Source organism: Magnolia sinica, chromosome 1 (genome assembly GCF_029962835.1).
Source record: "Magnolia sinica isolate HGM2019 chromosome 1, MsV1, whole genome shotgun sequence".
NCBI lineage: Eukaryota > Viridiplantae > Streptophyta > Magnoliopsida > Magnoliales > Magnoliaceae > Magnolia > Magnolia sinica.
Genome location: NC_080573.1, coordinates 20,615,935 through 20,639,079, shown reverse-complemented (window position 1 = coordinate 20,639,079; position 23,145 = coordinate 20,615,935). Strand labels below are relative to the sequence as shown.

Sequence of the window (23,145 nt, the reverse complement as noted above, 5' to 3'; positions counted from 1 at the left end):
GGAGATTCTTGGGGGCACGGTTGCTCTCTCATACGACTTTTGAATTTGAGCTTCATATCCAAACTCTTCATGATTCTTTCCACTTTCATTTATGTTATGCATTGTATATTGGTGTATGGAATAGTCTGTGTTTTTTCTCTGTTTGAGGGAATTTACAAATATTCCAGTGTAGATTTTTATTAACTCCCTTAAGAGTCCTCTTTCCCAATTTTTCAATAGTAAAACATGGTATCAGAGATATGGTGTCCCGCCATTGACATTTATTGATTTCGTCTTCCTTGCGTTTCTGTGAAAATCCGAGCATAGATCCTGAAACATTGGTGAGGTGCACCTCTTGGTGTCTTTTTAGCTGTGGTAGGAGTAGGGAAACCTTTATGATTATGATCACCACCAAATTGGTACAGATGGTATCATCCAGTCAGGTCAGAAACACCTCGTTTGAGTCATTTTGATTTTCCAGTGATTATAATGAACTGAGTTTGATGGTTTATGTAGGTTTTGGTGATGATCACCATTTCAAGGAAACAAAAATTGAAAAGTTTATCTCCAGTTTTTTAGTTATTCAATCTTTTCAAGGTTTCTTTCTTATGAATATTAGGAAGGGATGGAGTTATTCTTCTTCTACTTCTTTTCGTTATAGGATTCATGTAGGCAACGCCAATTACTTGGGACAAGGCTTAGATGCTGTTGCTGATAATGTTGACAGATCATCTAAGATTTGCTTCATGTGATTCTAGTGAGAAACGAAGATATGTTTTGAGCGCTTTGGATTTACCTGATGCCATTCCAGTGAGTTTGATCATTTGACTTAGAAGGGTTGATGTTCGGAACTGTCGGAGATGGAAGCTCTCCGACAGTTGTTTGTCATTTCTTTTGGGGTTATTCTCCATTCTTGTCTGCTTGTTTTGGTCTTTATGCTGTAAATATAGAGGATAGGGATAGAATTGTGCTTTTTCTTTGTTGGAGGGAACTTATGGTATTTCATGTCTGTTTTCTATCTATAGAATACACTCCTTTGAGGGGGACAAAGTTCTCTTTTCCCAAATTTATGATGGTAAAACAATTAAGAAAGTAGGATTCCTATGAGCTTCACATTCATTCTAGGGTGCACAGGATAGTTCCAGTTCCACGAATGCATGCCTTGACAAGGGGGAAAAACTTACATTTGATTTCCTTGATAAGAGTGGCATTGGAGAACGGGATTTATGGAGCAGAACCCAATTGGTTGGGATAAGGCTTAGAGAATAATGATGATTTGGTTTCCTTCCCTATCAATGGTAATTTGTGTAATTCCTTTAAATCATTGTAAAATTATCCTCCCTCATCTGTCTTAGTATAAATAAAGAAAACCCAGAACTAAAACTCACATGAAAGCTCTCAACATTACCTAAATAGAAATTGCAAAAATTAATTATGATAAAGATATTAAGAAAGCTCGCACGGACCTCAATGATTAAGTCCAGCAACCTAATAGTTTTCTCATCGACTCAACATCTCAAACAATATATATGTAACCTTATTTGTTTCTAGATTTCAGGAATACAGAGTGGGAGCCAAATCCATGTTCCTGTCCATATCAAGGCATTTTAACTTCCAAAAGGATCTTACTACTTGTCATTAGAGTCGAAAATGGGCTGGGATGGCCTTCGCCCAGCCCGAGTCCCTACTGCTTTCGGCTGACCCTTGAGGCCCATGGTTGAACCTGGACTTGAGGTTTACACCGGATAAGTAATTGGACAGAAGGCTTGCATCTACCTACAGGCCATCTCAGCCCCTGCCTGACTTATTTAACATTGGTGAGATGAAGATTTGGATGGCAGCACAGCTCAGACTGAGCCTAGCCAGGGCTAGGCTGAGCTTTGAGGTTCTTGGCTCATGGGATGGACTTGGACATGCTTCAGTCTGGCCAAACCCAGACCATTGTCCACCCTAATCACCGTGACTTTCGGACAGGGAAAATCCTCTTTTAGAATATGCCTGCATGCTGAAACAAATAGAAACGAACTAATGTTCAAAGTCTGAAAACTCTTACTTTTCTTGTTCAAAGAGGTATGCATACATCTGAGATTTCTTAGATGCAACTTCAGGAATTTTCTGATGTAAATGCTTCATTGCACCCCATACTGGAGGAGCTCTGTAACAGAATCCAAGAAAAAAGAACAATAGTTCCCACAAGCTGCGTATTACAAAAGAGTTGTCGTGCCTTAAAGAAAACAAATTGAAAGCAACCTGGTGACTGGGACTTCAAGGCAAAAGCTTAAGCAGGCTCTCTTGCTATCAATGAGAAGCTCATCCGCGGCAAGAAGACAACACACAGCACTGATGTGATCGATTGGTTTGTTACCCTTATCAAGGATCAAACCATGATAGTAGTATGCAGCTGCCTGATGATATTGATGAAAGAATGAGAATCATACATAAGAAAAAAAATTAATAAAAACAAAAAAGAGGCATTATATAATGCTTGGCCAAAGTTGGTATGGTTGGCATTCAGGAATGCCCTTTATTCCTTGCTTGAATAGAGGCAGTATCTACACCACCCTTTTCTGTTTTCCGTAAGCGCACTTTGCATTTGAGAATTGAAATACAACAAGTGTACTGTTTCAATTCCCAAAATCGGAATTGGGGCTGCGGAAATAACTTGAGGGGGTGTTCCTATCAGTCCTAATTTCCAAAGTGATATAGGACAGATGAATCAAAGAAACACACCTTAAAACCTGATTTCAGGTTTCAAGTTTGAAGTCACATCAGGCCTGGAACCTCTGGTTGAGCCACACCTCTGATTTCATTGCCATCCAAAGACAAGATTGGCTTTGCAAGACTTGGAAGAGCAGCTTCTATCTATATTTTAAAGTAAAACTAAAATCAGCAGATATGTAAACATGTTTGGCAATAGTACACACTGCAAATAATATCAGCATCAAAACAAAATCTAGTTATGGATAAGATGAATAATCGAATTCATCGCTTGATCAGACCTAGTAGAATGTTGACTAGCTAACTATATAGCTCTTGTGAGATAAGATAGTCACTGATTAACAAGAAAGCATGATCGTTGACTCGGAGAAAACTTTCTTGAGGGACGTGACACAACTGATGAATCAGTAGGAAATTGGCAGAGTTGGACAATCAATATAAAATCTTAAGAATGCAGAAAAGTAAAGAAAATTTTGAAGAAACTAGGGTGGAACTTAGATTTAAGAGGGGTTGGTATTAAAATGAAACGAGGATCTTTGCAAAGGTACCATCTTTCATGCAAATGCAAGAAATAGATTCAGGAGAAGGAAAAGAAGAAAGGAGACAACAGGTTAATAAGAAAGAATTTAACATCCCGATATTGAAGCTATAAAAGGCAGTGAAAAGAGTCTTAGGGGAAGATCAGTATCCTTACACAGTACACTCCAATCTTGTTAGACAGCTCACATACTACCTTGTATATCTTCTTACCTTGTATAGATGATTGTAATATCTTTCCTTTCCTGTTATAGATGAGTGTAATATCTATATATTCAACCCCATTGGGTTGTCTCAAATACATAGAAAAACCTTTTTGGATTCACTGTTTACATGGTATCAGAGCCATACTGATCCAAATCCGGCCACTCCCTGCTGCGTCCGGCCTCCCTGCTGCGTCCGGCCACCCCCTGCTGCGTCCAGCGTCCCTGCTGCATCCGGTCACCCCCTGCTGCAAGATCCGGCCTCCCTGCTCCCTGCCCCTTGCTGCGTCCGGCCTCCCTGCTGCTCCAGCCTGCTCCAGATCCAGATCCGATCCACCCCCTGCTGCCCCTGCATGGTTTTCCGGCTCCAGCCTGCTCCAGATCCTGCGCCCCTGCTCCAGATCTAGCGCACCTGCTCCAGATCCAACGTCCCTGCTCGGTTTTCCTGTTCCAGATCAAGATCTGACGCCCCTGCTCCAGATTCGACGCACCTGCTTGTTTTTCATACTCCAGATCCAGATCCGATTCGCTCTAGCGCCCCTCTGTTCATCCCACTCCAGATCTAGAACCAGATCCAGATCACGATCCCGATTCAGATCGAAATCCAGATCCAGAACCTGTTACTGTTGCTGTACGATACATCTAAAACTTTCTTCTGTTGCAACTCCTTGGGTGCTTTATAATACTTTAGCTCAATGGACAAGAACTCATCACGTTAAGAGGCCTCACGTTGTAGTTTTGATGGTACCAACTATTCTCTATGGGCCATCCATTTTCAGAACTTTCTTAGGGTCGTGGTTTGTGGGGACTAATTGATGGATCTGTTCTTATCACCACTTCCACCGATGCTGACAAATTAGCTGATTGGGAAATGAACAATGGACAGATTATTACCAGGATTCTTGATTCAATTGATCGTTCCATTGCTGTTGGCCTCACACCTCATCGCACTGCTAAGGCAATGTGGGACCATCTCCAGACAATTTATCAACAGAGTAATGCGGCCCGATTATATTGCCTGGAACAGGATCTCGTTAACCTTACTCAGGGTGACGACAGTATTCAATCATTTTACTCCAAAATTGTTACAATTTGGACAAAGATGTCTATGATGGATCCAACATTTCCTCATGACTATAAGATATTCCAAACTATGCGCGAGAGTGCGCAAGTTCGACAATTTCTTATGAAGCTGCATCCAGAATTTGAGCATTGTCGGGTTGCTCTCTTGAACCATAGCCCTACTCCTTCATTGAATTCAGTTATTAATGATTTATTGGTTGAGGAACAACGACTGAAAGTTCTCTCTTCATTTCTCAACTCCGGGATCATCTGATATGGTGCTTGCTGTGTCCACCACTCCACCAACACGTGGTTCTGGTTCCTCTCCTTTGACTTGTCGCGGGTGCAACAAGGTGGGTCATGTTGTCGCTCAATGCAAGGAATGGTGCGCTTATTGTCGACGGACTGGTCATGGTATTCAGGACTGCCGTACACGTGCCAATGCATCTTCGTTCGGGCGTGGACGTGGAAGTCGTGGTCGTGGCCGTGGTCGTGCTCTTTCTGCTACTGCTGCCACTATTTCTTGTGAGCCGTCTGTTAGTGATTCTGCATCTACTGCTTCCGCTGAAGGTCTTTCATCTCCGTTGACTCCTGCGATGCTCCAGCAAATCGTTCAGGCCCTTTCTGCGGCCGGTTTGTCAGGTATATCCCCATCTTCTACATGGTTCTTCGATTCGGGTGCTTCCAATCATATGACCAGTGCTGTATCCCATCTTCGTAACATTCGTCCCTACACCGGCAATCAGGCTATTTCTACTGCGGATGGCACTAGACTACCTATTCAGTCTGTTGGATCATTGACTTTCTCTCCTTCTGCTCATCGCCAATTCACCCTTCGTGATGTGTTTCATGTCCCTAACCTCTCCTCCAATTTAATTTCAGTTGGTCAACTCACATCCAATAACTGCTTAGTCATTTTTCTTCCCAATTGTTGTTTTGTGCAGGATCTGGCAACGGGGAAGGTGCTTGGGAGGGGTAGGCGGCATGGTCGTCTGTACGTGCTGGATTTTGATCCATCTGTCACTCCGGCTCGTTGTTTCTTTTCTCCATCTTCATCAGATATTTATTCGGCAAATAAATTGTGGAAATTGTGGCACTTTCGCCTGGGTCATCCACATTCTGATCGGTTACTTCAGTTAATTTCGTCTGGCATGTTAGGGAATATTTCTCTTAATAACAATGATTTGGATTATTCTTGTTCTTCATGTTGTCTTTCAAAAAGTAAGTGTGTTCCATTCTCCCTAAGTACTACAAAATCATCTTCTATGTTTGAACTTGTGCATACGGATGTCTGGGGACCTTCACCAATAATGTCTCTCTCTGGGTTATGATACTATGTTATATTCATTGATGATTTCACACGTTACACTTGGATTTACTTTCTGCATTCGAAGTCACAGGTTTTTGAAAAATTCAAGTCCTTTCACTCTATGGTAAAGACTCAATTTCGGGTTCCAGTTCAAACTCTCCGTTCTGACTCAGGGGGGGAATATCTCTCAACAGATTTTTGTACATTTCTTCAAGGTCATGGGATTATTCATCAGACCACCTGTTCTGATACTCCACAACAGAGCGGGGTGACTGAACGGAAAAATCGTCATATTGTTGAAACTGCCAACACCCTGATGACAGCTACGAGTGTTCCTCGTTCTTTCTGGGCGGAAGCAATGTTACATTCTGTCTACTTGATTAACCGGATGCCAACCAAGGTTCTGAACAGTAAATCTCCCTACTTTGCTCTCACCGGCTTACCTCCTGCATATTCCACATTTCGTGTTTTTGGTTGTATCTGTTATGTTCACCTGGCTTCACGTGAACGTCACAAACTATCTCCAAAATCAATCAAATGTATGTACTTGGGATTTGGGGAAACTCAGAAGGGTTTTCGGTGTTATGATCCGGTTTCTCGTCGTGTTTGGGTTTCACGAAATGTTGTCTTTCTTGAACACATTGCTTTTCATTCATCTCCTCCTCCTCCGCACACTCCAAACCCTCCTGGTTTAACCGCCTTTCCAGAAATTCCGGTTGCCTCAAGAACTCTCCCTCGTCCGTTGCAGGTTTACTCACGTCGACCACGTACAGATCCACCACCTATTACTCAACCCGAATCTACTGTACCTGTTGCAGATCCCGAACCTACCTCAATACGACGTTCCGCTCGTGAACATAAAGCGCCTGATCGCTTGATATGCTCTATGTCTGCCATGAATGCTACTCTGGATACTGTTTCTATTCCAACTTTATACTCTCAGGCAGCCACTCTTGATTGTTGGAAGAAGGCTATGGCAGACGAACTTGCGACATTGGATGATAATCATACGTGGGACATTGTCACTCGACCTGCTGACCAACAGCTGATTGGTAGCAGATGGATTTATTCTGTCAAGCTCAAGTCTGATGGATCATTGGATCGATATAAGGCTCGGCTTGTCGCTCAAGGATACAAACAGGAATACGGAATTGATTATGATGAGACTTTTGCTCCCGTGGCCAAGATGAAAACTGTTCGTACTCTTCTGGCTATATCTTCTGTTCGCTCATGGCCACTCGCTCAGATGGATGTGAAAAATGCATTTCTTCATGGAGACCTCCAAGAAACTGTATATTTGAAACCTCCTCTTGGCTCTTTAATCCCTGACAATAAGGTATGTCGCCTAAAGAAAGCCCTGTACGGCCTCAAACAGGCACATGGGGCATGGTTCCAACGCCTTCACGATGTTGTTACTAGTGTTGGCTTTACTCAAAGTGGTCATAACCCATCCTTATTTTTGTGCACCACTGCTCACGGAATTGTCATTGTTCTGGTCTATGTTGACGACCTCCTCCTGACTGGTAGCAATGCTACTGGCATTTCGGTTTTAAAGGAAGTTTACAATCATCCTTCAAGATGAAAGACCTCAGCCATCTAACATACTTTCTTGGACTTGAATTTTTACATTCCAACCGTGGGATCCTGGTCAGCCAGCGTAAATATACCAAAGATCTTCTCGCATTGGCATCATTGACAGATCAAAAGACAGTTCAGACTCCCTTAGAACTTAACGTTCACTATGGCTGTGATGATGGTGATCTACTTGCACAACTCGACTTATACTGTCGTTTGGTTGGGAGTCTGGTTTACTTAACTATGACTCACCCTGATATTGCCTATGCTGTCCAAGTCGTCAGTTAGTTTGTTTCTGCTCCTCGGACTCTTCATATGACTGCGGTGTTGCGCATCCTACGGTACTATCGTGGAATCTAGATCGATCCCTGTTCTTCTCCTCCACGGTGACTCTGGACCTTCGTGCTTATTCGGATACTGATTGGGCCGGTTGCGCTCTCACACGAAGATCTACCACTGGCTATTGTGTCTTTCTCAGCACTTCTCTCATCTCTTAGAAGTGTAAGAAGCAGACCCCTGTTTCCAAATCGAACACAGAAGCTGAGTATCAGGCGATGTCCGTTGCATGTAGTGAACTCATCTGGTTACTTGGACTTCTTTCAGACTTGGACATTCCTTTACAGAATCCTACTCCACTCCATGTCGATAATCTCAGTGCAATTCAGATTGCCTCTAACCCGGTTTTTCATGGACGGACAAAGCATATTGAAGTTGACTGTCATTTTATCCGCGAGAAATTTCAGTCTGGGCTCATTTCTCTTCCACATGTGGTATCCCATGATCAGATTGCTGACATTCTCACCAAGTCCCTCACATCTGCACGTCACTCTTTTCTTGTTGGCAAACTATTACTTGTCGATGACCAGCATTAGTTTGAGGGGGGATGTTAGACAGCTCACATACTACCTTGTATATCTTCTTACCTTGTATAGATGATTGTAATATCTTTCCTTTCCTGTTATAGATGAGTGTAATATCTATATATTCAACCCCATTGGGTTGTCTCAAATACATAGAAAAACCTTTTTGGATTCACTGTTTACAAATCTATCATGGAGGAAGAATACCACCAGAACTAAGTGATCCTAAATTTTTAAGCATTCATGACTCTTGTTACAATATATTGCACAGTAGTAACAAGCATACCGGCCGATGGTCAAGGATTGACATGAGAGCTGAATGCTCTCTCACAGCACGCTCGATTCGTGCATCACTTTATGTGGCTTGCTTCAGGTTTCCAGCAAATCTATTCAACCTGTCCTGCAAGTTCTTTGTCAGAGTGCTTGACTGAGGTCTAGTCCACCGTGTCCCAAATTGGCTTCAGAATTGAGCATCCTCTCTTGCTTCTTTCTGCAGAAGCTCTTCAGTCTGCACAAGCAGCTCCTGGTTCACCCTTCTCAAATCCTTAAGCTGCTGCAACTCGGCTTCCAAACTGGATGGGCCAACGACGATTTGAACTGCCTCTACATCTTCTTTAAGATCCATTGGTAGTGTGAAATTCCCTTCCAACGCAAGTATAGAATCAGGTAGGTCCATTTCTTTTAGCTTATCTCTAGTTATTTCACTCCCTTGCTGCAACTTCTCAGCTTGTGTCCGAATGATGTCATCGACCATCTCTGTATACCTCGAAAGAGCCTTCAGAATAAGAAGAGACCTTGCAGAAGATCTCTTCATAATTGTACTGCTGTTTTGATCAAAACAAAGTTCAGAGATACGAGATTGCACAATCCTGCATTAAAACAAATCTATAAATACCTAAATTGCATGTGCATCACACATGGGAATGCCTAAACATTTTTTCTAAATAACTACAAAAGACAGAAAGGCAGTGATTTACTTACAAGAATCCAACAGCAATTTGGTTCTCATAGTTCAAACCATCAAACATTCCTAGATCTCCAAGTTCATTAGCAAACAAAGCATGAAGCAAAAAAGTATGGCCCACCTTTTTCCAATCTGCAACCCTCATTTTAAGACAGCCCTTGGATTCTTTTGCATGTCAAACACATAAATACACATAAATACGACTTGACCTGAAAAAGAAAGGACCAACTATTCAATGATGGTGAACTACAAACTCATGAAATGTAATAAAACATAAATATATATGTAAAAGATAACACATAAATGAATCTCAGCAAAAAACTACCTATTGATTCTTCGGAACCTTCGACTGAGGTCCCTCAGCCTCAGGTCTATCCCTAGGAGTGGATACTGAGTCAGCCTCTACATTTAGTACATTGCCCGAAGTTTGGTCTGTTGCAGCCAATGAGTTCATAGTATCTCTCATTCGTGCCATCATCTGCTCTGTTATTCGCTCTGTCATCCGTTGCTCCATCTGCTCCGTTATTCGCTCTGTCATCCGTTGCTCTATTTGCTCTAGATGCTTAGCCATCTGTTCTTTCATCCGCTCCTCCACTAGTTGCTCTACCCGCTCATTCATGTGTCGGCGCAACTCATCAGTCTCCCTTCTGAGTTCTGCAATGGTATTTCTTGTGCCCCATAACGTGGAAGCAGTGGGACCTAACCCCATCATGCGGACCCGCCCCGGATGCTCTGGTCCCAATATCTGGGATAAGAGATCGTCTCGGCCAGTGCTACTCTGAGAGGACTCAGCAGTCTAAGTTGCCCGTAACTCCTCGATCATTTCCTGTAGTGTAGAAAAACATTAAATAAGTTGTTCAATATCATGACTTAATGAAAAATATTAGCTGAGATGTCAATGATTGATAAATTTCTACATACAATAACATGAGCCGACTCCTCGTTCACAACACTCCCATCTTTCTTCCGATGGGTCGTTATGAACAACGTTGCCCGATCAGGAGACTCTCCACCAAGATTTTTTGCCCGCTTTTTCCATATAAAAACAAATGAGTTGATAACAATCATATTAAAACAGAATGATGGCATTTCAAGTTTAGAAATCAAAGAAGAATTTACCTATTCTTCACGCACTTGAGCAAAGCTCCTTGAGCCGGCAGTGTGGGCCATACGATGCTTGCTGCGGTTGATTTTATTCCTTTGAGTGCGGGCCTACAATGTGACATAGTAAAATAACTAAATTTTAATATAAATAACAATATACACCAACATGGATATAATTTTTCTTTATGTTTAATTTTTACCTATCCTTCATCACTTGACCAATAGGTGACGAGCCACTTCCAGTGTGTCGGCTCCACTCGATCAGGACAGTGAGCTAGTCGTTCCTCATTAGTCAAATATCGCTTGTAGTGTTCTTTTTTTAACCTCTTCTTCCACTCCTTCCATGAAGCTCCGATGGACTTCATTACCCAATTTTGACGCTCCTCGTCAATATTCCACTTGATCTGCAATACATCAATCATCAATTATACTTAGTATACAAAAATACAAAAAGAGTAATTGAATTTTTGATTTCATATTACCTTCACTTCATTCCAAATCTCACTCTTGTAGCACAGATGGGTCTTCAAAAAATATATAGCAAAATTATCTAAATTGAAGATGAATCACATCCATCTCCAATGAGGATCATTTTCTGCTAGCAGAGGGAAGTGGTATGCAGGAAGTGCATGCTCCTAAAAAACATAATACATAACAGATCTTTCTCTATTCTCCTAATCTGATTAAATTTGAGATCGAAAGAAAAGGAGCGGAAGGAGCGAAATGAAAAGAATTGAGCTTACCTTGAACTGATTTGGATCTGGATCTTGATCTGAATGATAAGGAGGTCTTCTAGCAGCTCTCCTTCTTCCAATCGAGAGAGAGAGAGAGAGAGAGAGAGAGAGAGAGAGAGAATGGATTTGGATCTAGATCTGAATGATAAGGTCTTCTAGCAGCTCGAAAACTTGCGAAAAGAATCAAAATCTGTAAACAAGGAAATCATAAAGGTCTTCTTTATGGGAATCTGACAGAATTCCACAAAAAAAAAGGAAAAATCTCTACATTCCTCTCTAAACCAGATGATCTAGGGTTCTTGATTGAGAAAAAACAGAAAACAGCAAGGAAATTCCAAACAAATCACGAAAAACGAAATTGAGAGCTAGAACATCCGATCTTCGACGAGATTTAATGAGAAAATGCGGGAACAAGAGCAATACCGACCTGCACGTCTGATAAACGAGAATTCCGAAGCTCCTTTTGCCATCAATCGACGAAATGGTTGGAACTAAAGAAAGAAATGGCGATTTCCGAGCAAAAATCAAGAGAAATGAGGGTTTTACGAGACTTGCTTGGACTCGCTGAGAGATCTTTTGGCCGAAAAGCCAGTGAGAGGAATGGCGGCTTGCTTTTGTAGCTGGACTTTACCGGAAATAACGAAAATGCCACTGTAACTTTGGAAAGTCGAAATTACCCTTGCTACTTTGTGATATTGGCCTCAGTATTCAATAACCGAGGTAAAAAGGCTTGGCTGGCCCATGAAGCAAAGAGCTCATTAGGGCCCACCATGACATGGCATCCGCTCCATCCATCTCTTATGACATATTATTTTAGAATGGGACCCAAAATAGTAGGCTGATTCAACACTCTAATCGGTCATAATACATGGATTAGTGATGATGGGACCATTTACCTTTGAAATCTTACCGTGGCCCACCGTGATGAGTTCGGTAGCCTCAAGAAGGCTTCAATGATAGACGTCTTCATGAAATAATTTTTCGGCCCACTTCCATAAATGAGTTTCCAAAAATGATGGACAGACTTTTAGCCTCGGTTACTAACCAACCGAGGCAAAATGATAGACTTTTGGCCTCAGTTACTCACCAACCGAGGCAAAAGGGCAGAGTTTTAGCCTCGGTTGCTAACCAACTGAGGCAAAAGGGCAAACTTTTGGCCTCAGTTTCTCACCAACCGAGGCAAAATTGCTGACTTTTGGCTAGACAAAAGGATAGACTTTTGGCCTTAGTTTTCAATAACCGAGGCAAAAAGGTATGCTTTTGGCCTCGGTTTTCAATAACCGAAGCAAAATGGCATACTTTTAGCTTTAATTTCTCACCAACCGAAGCAAAATGGTAGACTTTAGGCCTCAGTTTCTCACCAATTAAGGCAAAAGGGCAAACTTTTAACATCAGTTGCTCACCAACCGAGGCAAAAGGGCAGACTTTTGGCCTTAGTTGCTCACCAATCGAGGCAAAATGGCAGACATTTGGCCTCAGTTTCTCACCAACCGAGGCAAAAGGGCAGACTTTTATCCTCAGTTTCTCAACAACTGAGGCAAAAAGGCATACTTTTAGCCTCGGTTGCTCACCAACCGAGGCAAAAGGGCAGACTTTTGGCTTCAGTTTCTTACCAACCGAGGCAAAAGGGCAGACTTTTGGCCTCAATTTCTCATCAACCGAGGCAAAAGGGCAGACTTTTGGCCTCAGTTCTCAACAACCGAGGCAAAAGGGCAGACTTTTAGCCTCAGTTGCTCACCAATCGAGACAAAAGGGCAGACTTTTGGCCTCAATTGCTCACCAACCGAGGCAAAATGGCAGACTTTTGGCCTCAGTTCTCAACAATTGAGGCAAAAGGGTAGACTTTTGGCCTCAGTTGCTCACCAACCGAGACAAAAGGGCAGACTTTTAGCCTCAGTTTCTCACCAACCGAGGCAATAGGGAAGAGTTTTGGCCTCAGTTTCTCATCAACCGAGGCAAAAAGTGAATTTTTAACCTCAGTTCCTTTACAACCGAGGCTAAAAACCATATTTAGCCTCCTTTTTTTGAACCGAGGCTAAAAAATTGAGGCTAAAGGCCTACTTTCTTGTAGTGGTAGTCCTGTGTAGAGTCCAACGATTGTGCTTGATTTGAACCGAAAGTTGGACAAAGTTTGTGAGTTGATTGTTGTTGCTGCTGAACTAGGCCCGCTTGGTTGATAGTTGTTGTGGCTTGTGCCTGAATGAATTATAGGAATATTTCTTGCATGATTTTTATGCCTTGTGCCAATTCCTAAATGTAGGTCATTAGTGTGGTTTCTACCTATTGTAGCTGTGCAGGTTGAGCTTATGCAATGTCGAGAACAAGGAAGGGTTAAACATCTTGCTTGTGGTTGGCCATAGCTATTTATGATCTGGTGGTGATTATGCTACGATAAGAGAGGTTTTTTCAAGGATGCCTGACTCATAGAGGCAAAATTTTTTTGTTCTTTTTTAGTTTTTCATGATGAAAGCTTATGCAAATTTAAATGCGAATGTGCGAGAACTAGTGTTCCTTGGGAATTTGTAAGATCTTGTTTTTCGATTAAGGTCACAACTAATGTGACAAGTTCTTCCCCTGCAAAGTCATCATTCTGTTGACGTTGGTTCCCGGGTGGGGGGATCGGCTCACTTTCTATAGGTTGTCTCGCTCGAGGGCTTTCTTGGGAGTTAAGAGGGTGTTATTGTAATGCCCTAGTTTTCGAAACCCGAGTATACGACTCGTTTTTCGAAAACCCGAGTGTTAACCTTTAAAGATGGCTAAATTTCAAGTATTTTCCCCTTCTAGCAGAGTTAGCAGTTTAGTGGAATAGAACAAGTCAAGCATAAAATGAAATCCAAATACATAAATCCAATTATTACAGCGGTTGCCTGAAAGCTTATACAAACCAATGTCTCATTAATCATAATTACAAAAAAAAAAACTTAATACATGAAATAAGATAAATTGCAATTGGTCTTGAATTACAAGATCATGTAGCAACTCTTGAGCAGACTTTGTACCCTGCTCCTTATCAACCTTAACATGCTTATTATTTAAACCACCCGCACTACTTGTATGATTATATATTCGATGAATGAGTGCCCAGCTCAGTGTGAATTCACCTCAAGATTACACACCGTCGCATTATTAAGCATTGTTTAAACAATAAGACATACAAAACAATCCATGATGCAATCTTGTTTAAGTGCATGGATGTGTGAATGCACATCAACTGGGGATGCACATCCATTTGGCTAAATGAATGGACCATTCAAACAGTCAGTCCATTCATGCAAGAGAATAAGCCTTTCAAATGGTCAACTCATTCAATTTGCAAGGTACTGGGCCTTTCAAACAGTCGGCTCACTTAAGTAATGAATGGGCTTTTCAAATAGTCAGCTCATTCATGCATGGGGATAGGCCTTTCAAATAGTCAGTTCATCCCTAATAGGGGAATGGACCTTTTAAACAGTCAGTCCATTCAAGCAAGAGAATGAATTTTTCAAACAGTCGACTCATTCAACTTGCAAAGGAATGTGTCCTTTAAACAGTCGACCCGCTTAAGTAAGATAAAAGGCCTTTCAAATAGTTGACTCACTTAAGCAAAGAATGAGTCTTTCAAACAGTCAGCTCATTCAAGCAATAAGATGGGTCTTTCAAATAGTTAACTCATTTTTAATAAGAGAATGAAACTTTCAAATAGTCGGCTCATTTAACTTGTAACGGAACGAGTCTTTCAAATAGTCGATCTGCTCAAGTAAAATAGTGGGTCTTTCAAACAATCAGCTCACTTAAGTAAAGAATGGGGCCTTTCAAATAATCGGCTCATTCTTGCATAGAGATAAGCCTTTTAAATAGTCCGCTCATCCCTAATAGGAGAATGGACCTTTTAAACAATCGGTCCATTTAGAATGCAAGTGAGACTTGCCATTGCATGGTCATACAAAATAATTCATTAACCGCCTAGGGCAAATATACAATAATCAGGGCCACAAGGGGCAAATATCAATCAGAAAAAGCCACAAGCACAACAATCCATGAATGGTAAGCCCACATTAATGTTTCATTTAATCCATCAATCAAAGCAGCCACTAGGTGAGGATCCATTATAATCACGATCAGTCAAGTTACATCCCAAGTCTGGATGTACATATATAAGTGGGGTTTTTCACTAATAGATGTAGCAATTCAAGTTCTTCAAGCAATCCATAAACAATCCATAAATATGAAAAGATACACAAGTACAACATATAGATATTCATACAATCTAAGAGTTGAGCATATATAATTGATAATCAGATTCAATATCTAACACAAGTTATCATAAATCAGATATATCAATTATCAGTTGAAATAAAATGAAATATTACTTAACTAATAAGCAGGAGGAAAGCTCAAGGGGAAAGATTCATCACCTTATGGTTTAATTTGCTTAATTTCGTTGCCGGAAGATGTCTATGCCTCTTAGGATCGAGTCCCACCCTAAACCATGAATTTATAGGGTCAGATTAAGGCGCTTACACCTTGCCTATGACTAAGATTGTTTTAAATCATGGCTTATCATAATCGTTACTGTGTTGACTCTGAACTGAGTCAACTCAGTTGATTTGGATCTGGTCTGAAGGAATTACCTGACGAACAGCTTTTGTGTTAGGATCTAGGTTGAGAAGGTGAAAGTTGTTGGTCCACCGGCTGAGTTTGTCCCTGAAGCAACCAAGGACTCGATGATTACTGAGTCAGCTCCTGTGATTTAAGGTGGGTTGACTCAGCTCATCCCAGCAGTATGTACTAAGGATGGTCCAGTCTTCAACAATTCGAAACTTAAATCACACCCACCGTATTAGTGCTATAACTTGGCCACTAGGTGTAACAGATGCTCCCACCGCAACCAAACTAGCTGCTTCGACTTGCCAGCTGAAGCATGACCAGCAGATAGAGTTGACCTGGTTCTGAGGTCTTTCTGGCGTGAGCGAAGGGCTTAGGCTGCACAGACTCAGTGGAGCACACCTCACATTGCAAGGCTGGCTGAGTCCACCCAACCATTCAATAATGCATAACAGCAACTCGCCCAGCGAGTCAGTACACTACCAAAAAATAGGGCAACGCAAGGTTTAATAAAATAGCGCTATCACCGACGGCTTATTAGGATTCGCTGATGGCTTTTAGTTACCGGCGATGTTGACGAATAAAAGCCGTTGGGGAAAGCACTATATGACTGTCGGCGTTGGTCATTTTTTTGGTAGTGGTAAGTTGACTTAAGTTCGAATCGAATCGAGTCCTATTGAACTCCGGGCTCTGTCACCCTCCCTCTCTCTCTCTTTTTATATATATATATACATATATATATATATATATATATATATATATATATATATATATTCCGAGGTGTGGTCACTTGTGGAGTAAGTTCATTGCTGGCTAACTCAGACGGTCGAATGGTCTGGCGTGGTGCGGCACTAACTGCATGATTTTCTCTCCCTCTTTCCTTTCCTGTTTTCTCTCCTCTCTCCTCCTTTCTCTCCTGGAGCCCCCAGTCGCACCTCGACTCAGCCCGAGTCGGTTTGGCCAGCGGACTGCGGTGCAGTTCCACTCTTGTGCCAACTCTCTCCCCTCGATTTTCTCCTGATTTTTCTCTCCTATTTTATCTCTTTATTCTAAGCAACCATTGGCTGCAATCCCGAGAAGGACCGGTCAAGCTTTTTGTACGAATACAAAATTATACTTTTTTCCACGGGTCTTTTTATGACGACTATGTCAACTTGTTGCGAGAAATACCAACTTAAGCTTTTTGCGACAACTGTAGTTTCATTACGAAAGGATAGAGATTTGTAACAACATTGTAGGTTGTCGCCAATATTTAAAATTTTTGCAACGAGCTGCAATTGTCATTGTAAAAATCTATCGCACAAGTTATTTAGCAGAAAATTACATGGCGGTAAATACTTTTCACGACGCGTTTCAATTGTCGTAGCTACTTTCCACTTCATGCGACGAATTGAATGTCGTTGCAAAACATTAGGTTTTGCAACAACGCAAAAGTCATTGCCAACAGTTTGTTTTAGCGACGATTACGCCAGCTCATTTCGAGAAATACAAACTTAAGCTTTTTGTGACGACTGTAGTTTCATTACAAAAGGGTAGAATATTTAAAACAACATTGTAAGTCGTCACCAATATTCAACATTTTTGCGACGAGCTGTAATTGTCATTGCAAAAACCTATCGCACAAGTTATTTAGCAAGAAATTACATGGCGAGAAATACTTTTTGTGACACATTTCAATTGTCGTCACTAATGTTCACTTCATGAGATGAATTGAGTGTCATTGCAAAACGTTAGGTGTTACAATGACGCAAAAGTCATTACAAATAGTTTGTTTTAGCGATGACTATGTCAACTCGTTGCAAGAAATACCAACTTAAGCTTTTTGCTACAACTGTAGTTTCATTACGAAAAGGTAGAGTAATTGCAACAGCATTGTAAGTCGTCGTCAATATTCGACATTTTTTGTGACGAGGTGCAATTATCATCCCAAAACTCTATCGCACAAGTTATTTAGCAGAAAATTATATGGTAGGAAATACTTTTCGCGACGTATTTCAATTATCGTTGCTAATGTCTACTTCATACGACGAATTAAGTGTCGTCACAAAACATTAGGTTTTGCAATGATGCAAAAGTCATTGCAAATAGTTTGTTTTAGCAACGACTACGTCAACTCGTTGCGAGAAATACTAACTTAAGCGATTTGCGATGACTGTAGTTTCATTACGAAAGGGTAGAGCATTTGAAACGATATTGTAGGTCGTCATTAATATTCGATATTTTTGCGACAAGCTTCAATTGTCATCGCAAAAACCTATCGCACAAGTTATTTAGTGGGAAATACATTTCGCGACGCATTTCAATTGTCATCGCTAATGTCCACTTCATGCGATGAATTGAGTATTGTCGCAAAACGTTTGGTTTTGCAATGACGCAAAAGTCATTGCAAACAGTTTGTTTTAGTGATGACTAAGTCAACACCTTGCAAAAATACCAAATTATTCTTTTTGTGACAAACGTAGTTTCAATAAAATGGTAGAAGTGATCGCTTGATTAACCTCCCAATCATTTGGAATCCACTATTAATATTTCTAAGGAAAACATACTATAAGAAATTAGTGTGATTTCCCAACAGATTTTTTCGGTGGCTTAAGAAAAAATCATCAGATATGCTTAATTTTTTAATACGCATCCTAAAATGAGCCATACGAACGAATGGTCGGTGTGGATATGTAACATATCATCAAGGTGGGCCCTATGGTATGGGTAACACCCATTAAGGTATTACTCAGGTACGCAGCAGCTTATCCGCTCCCAACACCCATCTCTCTCTCTCTCTATGTAGTTGTATGGGTAACACCCATTAAGCTAAGAACACTAAGTAAACTTTGTGGCCTACATGTAATGTATGTGTCTAAACCACACTGTCCATATATTTTAGTAGTGCATTTTATGAAATGAGCCTAAAATTTTAGCATATCTGAAGCCCAAGTGGATCATCCTAAATAACTAGAATTGAACTTGTACTATTGAAAACTTCTTGGAGGCCACAAAAGATTGGATAAAAGGTGATATTTAAGATTTCCTCCATCTGTCCGTGTGCTCATCTGTATGCATTCTTATCAATTAAATGGTGGAAACCAACGTAGATTGCTTCATTAAGTTCCCGATCAATGATCGAACAATGCGCATTATTGATGATCACCCGATCGACCTCATAATCAACAATCGGACGACACGAAGTGCTGTTGACCATCTGATCAACTTCCAATCAACGATTGAATGGTACATACCACCATAAATCATGTCATCAATTCCCCTATCGACAACGGAATGGTGCACAACATCGACGATCGCTTGATCGACTTCCAATCAACAATCAAATGATACAAAGTGTTGTTCACCATCTGATCAACCTCCAATCCTTTATCGAATGGTGAAAATTATTGTACATCATTTCATCAAGTCTCCAATCGATGATCGAAAGTTGTACATCATCGATGAAGAGGAAAAATAAATTTCATATTGATCCGAAACTTTTGTGACCCCGAAAAGAGTTTCAATGGTAGACGTTTAACCCCCCATTGCTTTTTGTAGTGTGGTCCACTTGATCTTTAGATCTGTCTTATTTTTTAGCTCAAGCCTTAAGACAAGCCTACCAAATGGATGGACGACTTGGATATAACACATACCTCATGCGACCCACAGAACTTGTTGACGTCAATGCACCAGCTGGTGCATGGTACACCTACCCATCCACTTCACTTTCATGTTAATACACAGTGTACCATGGTGTCAGTGTTAGGAGTCTGATGCTTGAGGCAAGAGGAGACGTATTGGTTACTCCCCCTGCCACCAGTCAATGGCTGGTGGTCGGTGCTCTGTGGACCCCACCATGATGTATTTATTTCATCCATGTTGTCCATCTATTTTTCTAGATCATTTTATGGTATTAAACAAAAAATGAGGTATATCTTAATCTCAAGTGGACAACATTATAGGAAACAGTGTTGAATGAACATTGTGCGGATCGGATCGGATCTTGGATCAGATTGGTCCAGATTGGCCATTGATTCGAACTCGACTTGATGTGCGATCAGATCTAAGTAGGCCTACTCGATCCGACCCGATCCTGGCCTTTGAATCGGATCGGATCGGGTTGAATCCGTTGAATCAGGTCGGATTCTGCCTAGCTCTAGGGGCCACAGAAGTTTTGAATCATGTTAATATTTGTGTTTTCAGTTCATCCCAATAGGAATGACGTTATTAGCGGTATGGATGGCATGTAAACATCCTTGTCGAACCTTGGGAGATTTAAACGGTAGGAATTTCCCTAGCTACCTTTTCCTTTAGTACGACCCACTTGAGTCTTGGATCCTGCTCACTTTTGGTTTAATGTCCTAAACTGAACTAACAAAATGGATGGACGGAGTGGATTCCTAACAAACATCACGGTGGGCCCCACCTAAGTCTCCGGCGGAGGAACTTCTGCGAAAGCCTCTTGTAGGAAATTTGCGTCCATAGTTAGCAGAAGCGGATTAGCTGGTGTACCACACACCAGCTATATAGCAGGTGTATTAACATCAGCAAGTTCTGTGGGTCCCATCATGAGGTATGTATTATATCCAAACCGTCTATCCAATTGGCGAGCTTGTTTAAAGGCTTGAGACGAAAAATAACACAGATAGCATGTTTATGTCTTGACTTTGATATGTTGGAAGTTACATTCATATCTATGCATATGATTTTGAATTTGAATTGAAAATTGTGATCGAATGTGCTATCTTGGATTTCCTAAAATTATCTTGGTACACTGTTATAGATTTTGTAAAAGGTAAACTACTTCTCGTTTTTGAAAATTATCTTAGTTTGTACACTGCCTTGGGTTCCCTTATTGTGAATTATGCAAATTCTCTAAAATTGTTTTGGTCGGTGCACTACATTAGATTTTTATTTATTAGAATTGAGATTGAGATCATAGGTGCACTACCTTGGGTTCTCTAAAATGATGTGTTTAGTGCTCTGTCCTAGGTTCCCTTAAATGTCACGGGTGCTTTGCCTTAGGACCAAAAAGGAACACAATGTTATACCTAGGGATTGTCCTAAAATGACATGCTTAGTACTATGCCTTAAACATCCTACAATGAACATGATACTCTGCCCTATATTCCCTAAAACGTAGCATCGGTGCTTTTTTCTAAAATTTTCCTAAAATTCCATGCACGAGTGTATTATGCTGGACAGTTATAAAAGGATGGATTGATAAGGGATTATGAAAAGTGATAATGATGATCGTTTAAATTTTTATTCATGAAAAGCATTGCATCTTGTGCATCACTTGCATTACAATTCACAGTATTACTCTCCTTTTGCTTTATTTCAACTCTATTTTGTTAACGTTATAAATCTAACAGTTTTCAGAAGTTGGCAGAATATGATCCTAATGAGATGTTATTCTCTCCCCAATTTAAATAATTTTATAGGGCACGGAGTTTAATTAAGGAGCAAAGCATAATGAAATTCTAATCGGTTGTATAGTCGTAGTCTTCTACTCTAATTGTAAATGATGAATGAATGAATGAATGAATGTGTGTGTGTGTAGTGGAAACTCGAAAGAGAGTTTAGAACATATATGTTAGGGATTTGTGTTACGGAATCACACAGATCTAGATCTAGGATAGCAATCTAATAACACCAAGCAATCACAAGAAACACAAAGATTTAACGTGAAAAACCTTTGCGGGAAAAAACCACGACACAAAATGACAGAAATTCACTATGAAATAGAAATTACAAAGAGAGAGGACTTACCCGATTCGAACAATCTCAAATCTCACTCTAGCTACACCCTTTGATAACCCTATAAGCCTTTTAGAAACCCTTAGAAAACCTTTAGGAAGCCTTAGAATCTTTAAAATAGCCCTAGGGATCCCTATATATAGTTTAGGAAACACCACTTACGCACCTAGTTTGGAAAATTCTGGAAACTGCATCAAATTTACATAGTCCATGCGTGGGCTGCGTAACCCTCGACTAGTCGAGCCAAGGACTCAAGTGGTCGAAGGACCCCTTCGACCGGTCAAGCCTGACCCTCGACTGGTCGAGCGGCCCAGACTTCCAAAAAACATAGCACGCTGGACTTCGAGTTAAGCGAGCCTCGACTGGTCAAAGGGCACCCTCGACTGGTCGAGCAGCATGGTGATGGACAGATTTAAGACATCTGTTGATAACAATCTCCACCATGCCTTCAATCTTCAACCGTGTAGCTTCTTGACCTTTTCTCTTATCTCTGCATCGCATCATAGCTTTAATCAACACTTCTCGTGCACACTCCGTCCTTCTTTTACGCCATCGCCAAGCTCAGAGAAGTTGCACAGAACTTGAACTTCTCTGTAGGAACAACTTTGGTGAGCATGTCTGCTGAATTCATGTTGGTGTGAATCTTTTCCAGTGTTACGCCTCCTTCCTCAAGCACCTGTTGGATAAAGTGGTAACGAACATCAATGTGTTTAGTACGTGAGTAATAAACAGAATTTTTAGCCAAATTGATAGCGCTCTTGCTATCACACTTAACCGACACGGCCTCCTGCTAAAGTCCCAACTGATTTATCATGCTCTAAGCAAAACACCTTCTTCAAATACTTTTGTCACTGCCATATATTCTGCTTCGGTCATGGAAAGGCTACTACGGACTAAAGCTTTGACATCCAACTGATTGCTCCACCTGCTAGTACAAACGAGTATCCTAACGTAGACTTTCTGGAATCCACACAGCCTGCGTAGTCAGAATCCACATACCCTACCGACTTTGTCCCTGTCTTCTCAAAAGTTAAGACGTAGTTTTTTATACCTCGAATGTATCGAAGTAGTCATTTCACCGCTTCCCAATGTTGCATGCTGAGGTTTGACATGTATCTACTTACAACACTAACTACTTGTGAAATATCTGGTCTCGTACAGGCTATGACATACATTAAACTGTCAACCGCGTTCGAACAAGACACATGAGATATCACTTGCTTTTTCTCATTTGATTTAGGACATTGTTTTGAGGAAAGCTTAAAGTGAGCCACGTGGGGAACGCTCATTAGCTTTGCTTGGTCCATCCCATACTTGATCAACACCTTTTCAAGATATTCTGCCTGTGATAACCAAAGCCTACTTTTCTTCCGGTCTCTATGAATATCTATGCCGAGAACCCTCTTTGCAGCCCCCTGATCTTTCATCTCGAATGTCCCTAATAACCGAGTCTTCAGTATGTTGATTTCAGACATATCATGACAGGCGATCAACATATCATCAACATACAATACTACGATGATAAATTTTCCATAACTCAGTGTCTTGTAATAGACATAGTGATCATGTTCACTCTGAGTAAATTTCTGACTCCACATGAAAGAATTAAATTTTTTATATCACCGCCTAAACGACTGTTTCAAGCTGTACAACGATCTTATTAACCTACAAATCTTTTTGTCTCTTTAACTTCGTAGCCCTTTGGTTGCTTTATGTAGATCTACTTTTTCAATTCTCCATGCAAGAATGCAGTCTTGACATCCATTTGTTCCAGCTG

The 23,145-nt window shown here is 40.9% G+C and overlaps 1 protein-coding gene and 1 long non-coding RNA gene across 2 annotated transcripts; one reads left to right on the top strand and one right to left on the bottom strand.

The window, feature by feature from the left end:
- The first annotated feature begins 4,774 nt into the window (after positions 1–4,774).
- Positions 4,775–5,699, top strand: LOC131242572 (uncharacterized). Its single transcript, XM_058241300.1, has 2 exons — positions 4,775–5,141; positions 5,444–5,699. Exons 1-2 carry the CDS (start codon positions 4,775–4,777, stop codon positions 5,476–5,478), a joined length of 402 nt encoding a protein of 133 aa, XP_058097283.1. The 3' UTR covers positions 5,479–5,699.
- Positions 5,700–9,274: 3,575 nt separating this feature from the next.
- Positions 9,275–10,254, bottom strand: LOC131236956 (uncharacterized). The gene is made up of 3 exons (XR_009166965.1): positions 10,129–10,254; positions 9,533–10,033; positions 9,275–9,416 (listed from the first exon to the last, which is right to left on the bottom strand). It is a non-coding gene; the product is annotated as an uncharacterized LOC131236956 (long non-coding RNA).
- Between the last annotated feature and the right edge of the window lie 12,891 nt (positions 10,255–23,145).

Excerpts from the sequence above, each read along its gene's own strand:
- LOC131242572 (XM_058241300.1), top strand. The coding sequence starts at position 4,775 with ATGGTGCTTGCTGTGTCCACCACTCCACCAACACGTGGTTCTGGTTCC. Across the intron at positions 5,142-5,443 it reads TTCTGCGGCCGGTTTGTCAG|GATCTGGCAACGGGGAAGGT; the intron begins GTATATCCCCAT and ends TGTTTTGTGCAG.